This window comes from Etheostoma spectabile, chromosome 5, assembly GCF_008692095.1.
Source record: "Etheostoma spectabile isolate EspeVRDwgs_2016 chromosome 5, UIUC_Espe_1.0, whole genome shotgun sequence".
Taxonomy (NCBI): Eukaryota; Metazoa; Chordata; class Actinopteri; order Perciformes; family Percidae; genus Etheostoma; species Etheostoma spectabile.
Genome location: NC_045737.1, coordinates 21,027,646 through 21,039,445, shown reverse-complemented (window position 1 = coordinate 21,039,445; position 11,800 = coordinate 21,027,646). Strand labels below are relative to the sequence as shown.

The following is an 11,800-nucleotide window of genomic DNA, read 5'->3' as shown; positions in this document are numbered from 1 at the left end:
TATATATATATATATATATATATATATAGTACAGGCCAAATCTTTGGACACACCTTCTCGTTCGAAGTGTTTCTTTTATTTTCATGACTATTTACATTGTAGATTATCACTGAAGGCTTCTAAACTATGAATGAACACATGTGGAATTATGTACTTAACAAAAAAGTAAATAAAAATGTAGGATTAGATACAAGGTCAAATGTGTTTCACTTTTTTATGTCTGATAAGGGTTTCCTTTTCACCCAGATCATCATGGCCATCCTGGTGTCATGGCTGCTGTGTTTCATTTTCACTGTGACTGATGTTTTCCCGCCGGAGGTAGACAAGTATGGCTACTACGCCCGCACAGACGCACGTAAAGGAATCCTTGCAGCTGCACCGTGGTTTAAGATTCCATATCCCTGTAAGTATGTCTGCAAGGAGGAGGAAGGATGTTGGAAAGGATTGTTGATGTTATTCCTTTTCTCCATAAACTGTTGTTGACGCAGCTTGCATTTAGCCAAGGTTTTGGTTGCAATGATCAGTCAGCGTAGTGAGGAATAATAATCTCAGTTAAAGATTAGATTTATTATTCTTTTTATTGCACACTGTAAATGCCAGTAAAATGGAATGCAGTTTATCATCTAGTCAGGTCAAACGTCCATGAAAATAAAAAACAATTATCCTTTTTTGTAGTAAGGATTGTTGTGATATACACAAAATAAAACAATTTACAAAATGTATAGCACAAATGAATGCAGCTATGATAAATAGTGCACTGTAACTGATATGTAAGGACAGAAACCAATGCATAATATATAATGGAATAATGTTACATACAGTTTAATGTATAAATAGTTTGGGGAGAGGCAGATATTAGTGTAAATCACACTAAAAAATCCTTAGGACAACTTTAAAAATTAAACTGAAAAGTATAAAGCTGACATTTAAAACAAAACAAAAGTAATTTTTAAGATATTTTGAATGCAGCCTATTCTCAGCTCTGACCCACACTGTGTTCTTACCTTTAAAGTCCAGTGGGGCTTTCCTACTGTAACAGCTGCAGGTGTGATCGGCATGATGAGTGCAGTGGTGGCCAGCATCATCGAATCCATTGGAGATTACTACGCCTGTGCACGTCTCTCTTGTGCTCCTCCACCTCCCATTCACGCCATTAATAGGTAACTTTTCAGTTTATTGAGAAGTTGTTGATGTTCCCATATTTGGCTAAGTCCTGGCTCTTCACAATCCTACCTACAGCACCTTTTAATTGTGTTGTCTTTACACTATCTCTGTAGGGGGATATTTGTAGAGGGTATTTCCTGTGTGCTGGATGGTCTTTTTGGGACAGGAAATGGCTCTACATCCTCCAGTCCAAATATAGGCGTCCTGGGAATTACAAAGGTAACACACACCTGCACTCAGTTAATTTAAAATAATAATATTTTTTCCTCTTGGTTCTGGCCTTTTTTATTTACATGTTACCTTTCCTAAAAAGACAACAACATTGATTTGTTTTTTTGTATTGAAGAAGACTTTGTGTAAGCCTCTTAGTTTCCCGCTTGCTCCCATTTAGTTATTGTATTTCTTTTACCGTGATGGTTAATTGTTAATTGTGCAAATAATTATACAAGAGTGAGACGATATGTCACTTCATTGATTAGTCAGCATAAAATTATTTGGTAACTACTTTGCTAATCCTTTATTGTTTAAATAATTTTTAAGGGCAAAAATGCCAAGCTTTTGCATGTACAAGCCTCTTAAGTTCTATTTTTCACTGTTTTGTATCATTATAAATTTAACATCTTCCGGATTGTTGGTTGGACAAAATTAACTATTTGAAGAAGTTACTTCTGGGTCTCTGCAAATAAATCCCTAATGAAAATAATCACATATAATCTTATTTTGTTCTATTTAACTGTAAATTTGTAGCATCCTCACAACAATTAGAATGTGCTATGTAATAGAGGGTGTTTTCTGTTATTGTTTGCCCTGGCTTTCCCTTAGCTCCCTCTAATCTCTTATTGTTCTTCTAGGTGGGCAGCAGACGTGTTATTCAGTACGGAGCCGCCATGATGCTGCTGTTGGGGCTTGTGGGTAAATTCAGTGCCCTGTTTGCCTCTCTGCCTGACCCTGTCCTGGGAGCGCTGTTCTGCACCCTGTTTGGCATGATCACAGCGGTGGGACTTTCCAACCTGCAGTTTGTTGACCTCAACTCCTCCAGGAACCTCTTTGTTCTGGGTTTCTCTATCTTCTTCGGTCTGATGCTGCCGAGCTACCTTAAACAGAATCCGCTGGTCACCGGTGAGTAAAGTGGAGAGGTCCCGTATATACTAGGGGTGGGCAATACCATCTGAAATCAACAATAAGATTAATTGTCAAATATAACTATTAATGGAACTTTTTAAATAATCAGTAGCACATGATTTTCTGTCCTTGTAGTGGACCTCTTATCCACTAATTGTAGTGAGCAATTAACAGTAGTAACATACATACGTTTTTTTTATTTTTGTTTAACATTCAGTTAACACATTTAAAACCAAAGTAAAACCAGCATCTCTTTCGACATTAGACAGTGTAGTGACATTAGAAAGGCTTCTGTAACAGATTGAGTCTCAAATGTTCCTTGATAATTTGTGCCATGTCCTATGTTACTTCTCGGCCACACATGTCACATTGTGAGAACATAGATGTGTTTCAGGTGGAGGAAATTGCTTTAATTTCCTATTTTTCTGACAGTATTTACATTTGGTTTAGTTTGTTCTGAATCACATTTACTGAAGACAAAGTGTGCAGCCATGACTGACTTGGCATAATTTTTTCTGTCCCGACTCTTCCTCACCTGCACCTCCAGCTGTAATTCTCTCCAAACTTTGAGACATTTGCCAATCGAAATTAGACTGGACTCTCATGGTTAATTACCATTACTAACTGCTAACACTAGGTAGAATGACGCAGACTCGACTTCTTTTATTTTAAATAAACCCACACAAAGGATACAAGAACACATGCACACAGACACAGACTAGTTACTCTGGATTAAAAAGTCGTTGACAAGCTGTCTAAGAAAATTAAGCTACTGAGCAACTAACATGACTGAAATGATGTTGGTTAACATTTCAGAATGTCAGTTTGAAATGTGGCTGGAACTGAAAAATTACCGAAACTGATACATATTTAACTCTGTTACTAAGCCCATGTCTCTTTAAATTTCTCAGGCATAGTTGGGATTGACCAAGTGTTGAACGTGCTCCTCACCACTGCCATGTTTGTCGGAGGCTCTGTCGCCTTCATTTTAGACAATACTATCCCTGGTAAGGTGTTTAATCTACTCTTTTTCATGTGCCAACCTGATGATGTTAGAAAGAAATCCACCCTAAAACATGTGATGATAATAATAATAATTATTATTATTATTATCATTATTTAGAGTACACAACATTTTTAAGGATGAAAATCAATTAAAAAAGAAGGCTGTGATTGGCAAGCAGATACAGGTGTAATTATTAAGTGTATTAGGTGTAGACTCAACATGCCTGGGAGGTTATATATCCGATTTGCCCCGGGAACACTTATAGACTAATCTGCCTTCCTTTTCTCCTCAGGCACCCCTGAAGAACGAGGCATCGGGAAGCTGAAACGTGGCGCCGGCCTCAGTGTAGCCGAACTGGAAGGGATGAGATCGTATGATCTGCCGTTTGGAATGGACTTTATCCGTAAATACCCCATCTTCAAGTACATCCCTATCAGCCCCACTTTTCAAGGCTACCAGTGGGGGAGAATACGGGAAGCCTGCAAGCGCAGAAAAGGACATGGGGATTCGGCGAAAGGGGGAGGAGTGGGAGGGGAGGGAGGCACAGCACTAGGGGAGAGTCGGGTATAGCAAACGGGCTGATGCAACAAAATCTTAAATGTTGCTGGAATGTGGGGAACAAGGGATGGTACACTAAAAGGATGGGAGAGTGGAGGACAGAAGCAGTGGATGATTCGGGATTGTGTGGAAGAAAAGGGGATGCACCAACCCCCTCGTCAGTATGCGATTTATTTTTAATTTTTTTGCTTTAGTCAGTCTTTTCCCACTTCCCACTATGCTATTTTAGGCATGCTATTGCAAGTCACAGCATGCTATAAAATATGTTGCCATGCAGAGGTTACTTGGTGTGTGTCCATGTGGGTATGCAACAAGAGAATTAACAGGTTTGTGCAAACATTTATTTGCACTTTAATCCAGAAAGAGACAGGTGGACATTAAACAATCAAAGCTAACTGCCCAATTCTATAAAACATATTCTGCACAGTAGATTTGATTTTATTAATTGAGGATTATGCAAATTCTGTTAGAATTTCCTCTAAACTCGTTATGCAACCACATTAGAGGCACACATATGCTCACACACCAACAGCCTTACCAAAACTAGCTGGAGCGCTACAACGCACGTCTGGATCATGCAGATTGATGGACGTGGTTTGTCAGGTTCCCTTACCCATGCAAAGTGATTGTGAAAATTTATTTTTGCACTGCGTACATGCCTACTGAGTTCAAAGGCAGAATGTCTTTCTGCAGCTCGCACCCCCATTTCTTCAGTAAAACTCCACCGAGACCTGTTTAGCAGCACATCACATCCACTCATCACACGCTAAAGAAACTCACATCCCCCATTTTTTCATTTTTTTGTTTCCATGTAGTAGAGTGCTAATATTCACAAGATCTCAAATTTAACCCAGTTTACATGTCTTTAATGTGTCAGTATTATGCATCAGTTACTAACAGGACATTTCCTAAACACACCCCTGTCTCATGTGGCTGTCAAATGGAACTTGACTTGTTTTTCTTAATTGTGGAACTAGATTAAAGTTTTAACCTTTTTTTTTTTAAACATGCTTATTTTACTTCTAACACACAAACGCACTTCTAAAACGAAAACCGCTTTAATTAACAATACGCCGTGATGTTGACAGCCGTGCATCTGCAAAAGCCACATTAATGGTAATAGTACATACATACTAAAACAAAGGAGGATAAAATGTTCTTCATCCAGTGAATTCAGATACCTCTGATCCTCTGTGTGCATCTTCTCTCCCAGGATGCTTTTAGCAGTAATGTGTGTTAATGTAGGACCAACACATACATAATCCACCCCGGCCACTATCCAAACCCACTTGGTATTTCCATCACTGTGTCCCTTACATAACTGTACTGAAAGTAAAGCTGGTGGTTTGTTTGGATATGGATTGTTTAGATGTTATAATAGGGGTTTGAGAGAGTGTAAATGTCATATTTATACAATTTTGTTCTTTGGGTCGACTCTCGGGATGCAGTCGTCATTGAAAATGTTCTTATTTAATGATGACTAATTCCCTAACATTCCTCCTCCTCACATCCTCGGTCACCCATACGCCTCCCACTCTAATGCCACTTTAATTAACTGCTGTTTGTCTAGTAACTGTTCATATCTGTTGTAGATCATGCTGTGGCGGCAGATTTAGCTGAGTAACTGAATATTTCGGAGCATCAGCAGCCTGTAGTTTATTTACCCAGGTGTGACCCTGCAGCGAGTATCTAACTTGACCACAATGTGTGCCTCTTGTTTTTTAATGGAAAACAGCCATTTAAAAAAACACCATAAAAGAGTTTGGAGAATTATAATCTTAGTAAATGTCAAAATAAAAAGTAGCACAATGAGAAAGATAACTGCTAAAACAAAACTACTAAATTTGTTGCCCAGCTGAGATTTTTACTAAACCAAAATGTAAAAAGCTCTTTATTTATATTTACTCCTTATTGATCTCTTACCACATACCAAAATTTTTCTTAAAGCACTGGCATTTGTCGCTATTAGGAAATTTGTTTGAAATCTCATCCTGAATTTCCTTGCTTTTTATCTGTTTTGGTAAAGCTATTTATTTATTTATGATCAGAGGGTCGATGTTAAATGATTGCTTGAAGCAGGTGTCTCTTGAACAATGTGGTTCGTATATTTATTAGTTTACTTGTTCATGCCCTGTAATGAGCAGAATGATGATATTGGACCGCCCTCTACTACAGTGGGTTTAGAAACTCACCTGGGGGCAGAAGCTTTTTCTAAAGATGGTTTCTAATGTGAGCTGCTTCTATTTCATTCCTTTTGTATCATGATGTTTTACAAACAAGAAACACACTTTTAAATGTTGGAATTTGGTAGTTTAATCAAATTTCATAATCAGGGCCTTTTTTGCTTCAAGTACAGTTTGCACATGTAATGGTGCCAAAAACATTGGGGTATCAGAGTGAGAAATACTAACCTGAAACTCTAAAATGTGCTTATTCACATTTATAATCAAGTATGAACATTGTCTTGTTTGATGACCTGAAAATAAGTGGCTGATTGGGATTGAACATTTTGGGCCTTAGTTTATGGTAGCGTGGTTAGCTGTAGCCCCAGTTCTGACCTGAGCACTCTATGCGAGAGTTACTCTCGTGATTTAGTCAAATAATGCAAACGTTGGTAGAAAAATCCAACCTGTTTTTTGTTTTTGTTTTTACCCGTTATCCAGCAGTAGGTGGGTAGCATCTTCAAAGGTGTTTCACCCTATATCTTACAGGTGTTTTCCTTCTGCTAAAAGTGTTTGCCCAGGACAAAAGCAAAGTTAATATCCAAGATTTTCAGACTGTGGTGCTCTGCTCTGTCAGTGAACAGCGTATATCAAATACTTTGATTTGGATGTTACCAAAAATGGGTCTTTTTCATGCTGTTGATTCTGTAGTGTCACAGATTTTGGTACATTCGAATCACAGCTGTCATTTTGTAACCCTGTAGTACAGGGGCACAATTTTCAGTTACACCTGTCAGAATGCAGTATATAAAGTGAGATAAGACGTTTGCAAGGTTATATAGCTGAAATCCAGGTTACAGAAAGTGATAATGAGATGAACATTTTTGGAGTGATTTTTATTTATTTTTTATTTTTTTGGTACAAGGCATGCACACATGTGACCTTGTTTTCTTTCATGTTCATGCATCACTCACTTCTCCCATCTCTCCACACTCTCTGTTAAACCCCTCAGTCCTGCAGTGGAAATATATTGGTGTCCTCTAATGTGTAGTGTAGATGGTTTTCTCCTTGGGAATTCTTACTGTTGACATGAATGCAGGAAAGGACACTGGCCGGCCACCTTATTAAGATCCTGTTAGTCGTTGTCAGCTGAGTGAACGAACCTGCCTTAACGCTAAACGGCAAAATGAACATTACATGTCTTGGTAAGCCTCCACTTGTTTTAAGCTTTTACCCTCCAGTTTTTATCATGCTTTCCTATTTTAGGCTCCTATAAACATGCATATGTGTTTCTCACATAGTTGTTAGAGTAAAAAACACTTTCACAAGTTCACACGTGTGTGTGATTTCACAAGCGCACACAGTTCCTTGAAATTACATACAAGTCAGTTTAAGCAACAGCTCTTAAGAAGGTGGTCGTAAGGTGTGCAACACAATACATCAATCCCTTTCAGTTATTTTGAAGGGGGTGCTACCTGAAGAATATACTTTTGTGTATTAAGTGTTTTATATTTTTCAATGTTTTGGGGGTTTTTATACATCATTTTTATGTTTTTGCAAATATTTGTAAGAAACAAAGCATAACTTTTAATCTTAAATCATGCTGGAAAGCGCACCATTTTGTTCTACTTTTTTATTTAAAAAGTAGATCATATTTTGAATCTGTGGCTTGGTGGAATCCTTTTGTGTGTTTTGTTAGAACCTTTTCATATTGTATTTTTTTACTCTAACATTGCTTTCTGTCCATGTTAACACATTACAAGTATAAATAAAGAACAAGCTGAGAAACTATAAATAGATATAAAAACAAACAAAAAATAAATGTATATTTAATGGAGTAAAGTTTGCTAAACCTTCTGGATGAGAAATTGTGTAATCTAATTGTACTGTAGCAACAAAATGTTTTATTCTATTTAATAAGATGTTACTAAATGAATGCAGTCTTTTGTCTTTATTGATAATAAAACTGAAATATGTAGCCAGTCAGATTCTAGACGTTTGATTAAACTATAAAATAAATGTAAATCTTGTTGAGCTGTACAAAAAGCTCTACTCACCGCCAGTTTCTTTATGCTATGAAAATCTCATTTGTCCAGCAGTTTCCTAGCGTTTTTGATAACGGCTATCGAAATACAGTAGGCCTGTGTAGCCTTGTTAAAAACCTTTTCACTACCTAAACATCAAGTCTGGTCATTGAATCCAGTTTAATGCTGTTAAAGGACATGAGCCAGGTGGGCAGATGCAGCCAAACCACTATTTTTACATTAATAGCTGTATATGTTCTTCAGTATTGCCATCAAAGAAATGTGGGTACCGTAATAAAAGAATTGTTATAAATTTATAGAGTAAAATTAAGAGATTATAGGGACAGCCTTATTGTGCAGCTAAAATGGATTACGAACCAAACAAAGTGGCAACTGCCCCAGCTTACTTGTTCTGCAATTGGTTTGTAACATGATTATTGGAAATATGCACAATATCTAGGGCTGTGACATGGGGTCTGCTTTTTTTTTTTTTTAAACCAAATCTTGAACCCCTCTTAAAAGAGGTCCCTGTATAAAATGTAGGCCTAGTTTTAATTTTTTTTTAAATTATTTCTAGGCTACTGATCCTGGACAAAATGCACAGGGTGAGTGTTTTTATTAAATAGGCCTGCTTGAACTTCTCATGGGCTGCAATGCTACATGACTTATGCTGAATATGAAATTTTAGTGTCAAATTTGTGAGCTTTTAAGCCTACAACTAAAGATTAGTTTCATCATCAATCAATCATTTAAGTCTTTGAAACATAGTAGTGAAAATCGCACATTAGAACTCATCAAAGATTTCTTGTTTTATTCAACTAAGGCTCCAAAATAAAAAAAAAGTCATTATTTTGAGCCTTTATCGGAAGCTGTTACAAGACTTTTACATTAATTTATCATCTCACTACTCACCTTCTTTAATGGTTTGGGGAGAGTTTGACATTGACATTAAATATTTGGTATTCGCGTCTATAGATCACTTAAAGTACATTTTGGGTTCCGCTGGTCCATAGAAACTGGACTAATGTTGTGCGCGTGCTCGTCTCCTATTGTTTTCGTGTTTTCATTCATCTCCGCACGCAGCGCGAACAAAAGGGCGTCAGGGTCGCGCTCTGATTGGCTCCCGGCCACCCGACACTGCCGCGAGCTCCGCCACAGCAGATGGACCTCTCGTGCGCACCACCTCCTCCTTGATGCACGCGCCCCAGTGATTGTTTCCAACGGCAGGAGAGCTAGCGAGTTGAACAAGGAGTTCATCGTCAACGGATATTTCACCTTTAACGGGAAAGAAGAGGAAAGACGGGAGGAGGAGGTGGAAAAGGAGAACCGGAAAGCCTGCGTCCACCGGCTTTGGTAAGCCGAAATAGGATCACCAAAAGTCGGCATGTATCGGACAGAAGCGTCGCTGTAGCTCAGTAGGCTGATTGTGATGATGTCTGGGTTGATGTGGCGACGTGGACAGCGTGTAGTTTGATAGCGTGATTGTTTGTACAAAAAGAATAGTTAAAATGTTTGTAAAACATGTAATACCAAATAGCAACATTTATTTATTTTGTAATAAGTACGTGCGACACGTTTATCGACTAAAATCTCGAATATGAGGCGTGTTTGGTACAAATCACATGCAGTGGTAATAGACATGCTCGGTAACACTTTAGCCTCAGTCTTGAACGGAAAATGATAGAAAATCCGTTATTTAACACATATCTTCTCTTGCAGGGAGTGTGCATGTAGCTACACACGAGTTAGTAAATCAGGTTACATAACAAGCAATAGATAGTTTAGATTCTCTCAGCACATATAAGGCTGGCTAGACAGAGACAGTGCTTTAGGACAGACCCATATGCCAAAAAAGTGAATAATGTTCTGGCTTGTAATGTACCATCAGCTGCCAGTTTATTAGGTACACCTAGCTAACACTAATTCCAGTACAACAGCCTTGCAACGAAGTCTACCTTCATGGTGTTACAATGCTCAGTTTTTATTGAAACCATTTTAGATTCAACTGTATGTTAGTTTCTGATATTTTGTCTACCTACATTGGGAGTGAAGAAAGTATTAAAAATATATATAGTACAACAATTAAACAGCAGCCTCCAAAATTATCACAAGGTTGAATTAAAAAAAAAAAAATGTATGAACTCAACATTAGACTATAGCTAGGATTCTTTGCAGGGCTGTTATACTAGACTGCATTACTTTTTGATAAACTAGCAACTGAGTGTAATAAAGTATCATGTCAACTAGGGCTGCAGTCGAAAGCAAAAAGAGCCCGTGGTGACATCTAAAAATGTTTTGTTTTAAACAGTCGAAACATGGAGATCTTAAAAGACCAAGAAAACTTGAAAATATTCACATTCAAAGAGCTGGAACAACTTAGCATTTTGCTGTAAACTAACGGAAACGATGGTTAATCTATTATCAAAATAGTTGCAGATGAATGTCTTCTTTCTAATCGTTGCAGCTCTATAGTCAACTAAGGAGCAGGAGTAGTTTGAGCTTGGGAATCTGGAAGCCATATTTAGATTCTTGCAACGTTTTTTGACAACCCCAGTATGCCTAATGAGGAGCAGGAGACACACACACACACACAGAAAATACACACACTATTTTTGGCTCAGGGTTGTGGGCTGGTTCTCAGATATTTTTCGGTGTTGCTATGACAATGGTGACAATAGTGAGGCAGAGCTGTAGTAATGTGCAGGCTGGAGGCAGGGGTGGTGGTGGGGTTGAAAGCAGACAGGAGGAGGTTTGGAGCTATTCATGGTCCATTTCAGCCAAAAACTTTAACAGAGGAGGTTCAGAGGCAAGAGGGCAGTAAACAAACGAGCATGTGTGTGTCTATAAAAGAAAGAGATAGTGGAGTCAGGAAGTTGTGGTCATGAGTTTTAATAGCACGATGGATGGTTTCTAGTCTTACACAAGGGAATCACGAAGGAGCCGGAGGAGAAAGCGGAATGGGAAAAAACAGTCCAGACAACCGCAGAAGAAATTTCTAATCAGAAAAATTCAAATAAATTGAGTTTGTGAGGTACAAAACAACTAAGCAGATAAAGGCGAATGAGATAAAGATACAGAGAAAGAGGGGAAGATGGATATGGAGGGTTGACTGATGTTGGAATGAGGTATAGAGGGATTCAGGGAGTCAATTAGTACATTTGGACAGAGAATCAGAATCAGAAATACTTTATTGATCCCCGAAGGAAGAGAAGAGCTCCGTGATCTGAAACAGGAATGGGTCAGCAGCTGTGGGTGAGTCTGGCTGCATTCAAATGCTGCTATTGGCTTTAAAACAAAAAGCAGAGGTCGCAGCTTTCTGCAGTCTAAATGTCACACAGATCATATCCACACGGACAATGTCCTCTGGTTGTAATGGATAACAGCTATTAATTGTTGGAACTGTTTTGGTTAAACATCAATGTAATTTTAAACAATTTTACGGGTTTTAATTTTGAGACAACACTGAACATGGTATACAAAAGTCCAAGGTAGTTGCCATAACTTTATGAAAGCTACATAAATTATATTATGTAAGTATGTTAATTTAAGGGATTATCTGCTATAGTAGACCTGGAAAATACTGACAAATTAGATTTTAAAGTGCCCATATTACGCTAATTTTTAGGTTCATAATTGTACTTTGAGGTTGTACCAGTATATGTTTACATGGTTACATTTAAAAAAAAATAAAAAAAAACGTACCTCCTATGCAGCCATTTTGATGCTATCAAGCCATCACCCGCCATTAGCATCCCATTGACTGC

General features: G+C 38.0%; 2 protein-coding genes across 6 annotated transcripts in view; both read left to right on the top strand.

Moving 5' to 3' along the window:
- Window positions 1–6,122, top strand: part of slc23a2 (solute carrier family 23 member 2) — a 45,390-nt gene extending 39,268 nt beyond the window's left edge. For all 3 annotated transcript variants that reach the window (XM_032515972.1, XM_032515974.1, XM_032515973.1), the window contains 6 exons: window positions 247–403; window positions 1,013–1,160; window positions 1,278–1,383; window positions 2,016–2,283; window positions 3,198–3,293; window positions 3,585–6,122. In XM_032515972.1, the coding sequence (XP_032371863.1) occupies window positions 247–403; window positions 1,013–1,160; window positions 1,278–1,383; window positions 2,016–2,283; window positions 3,198–3,293; window positions 3,585–3,862 (1,053 nt within the window). In that variant the 3' untranslated portion in view covers window positions 3,863–6,122. The remainder of the gene's footprint in view (window positions 1–246; window positions 404–1,012; window positions 1,161–1,277; window positions 1,384–2,015; window positions 2,284–3,197; window positions 3,294–3,584) is intronic.
- Window positions 6,123–9,060: 2,938 nt separating this feature from the next.
- Window positions 9,061–11,800, top strand: part of rassf2b (Ras association domain family member 2b) — a 14,433-nt gene continuing 11,693 nt past the window's right edge. For 2 of the 3 annotated variants that reach the window (XR_004331989.1, XM_032515979.1), the window contains exon 1: window positions 9,061–9,389. Coding sequence is in view for 1 of the 3 variants with exons in the window: in XM_032515979.1 (XP_032371870.1) it covers window positions 9,061–9,389 (329 nt within the window). In the remaining 2 variants the exon portion in view is untranslated. Of the gene's footprint in view, window positions 9,390–9,432; window positions 9,452–11,800 lie in introns of those variants that run through there. The other variant, XM_032515980.1, reaches the window with a different exon arrangement.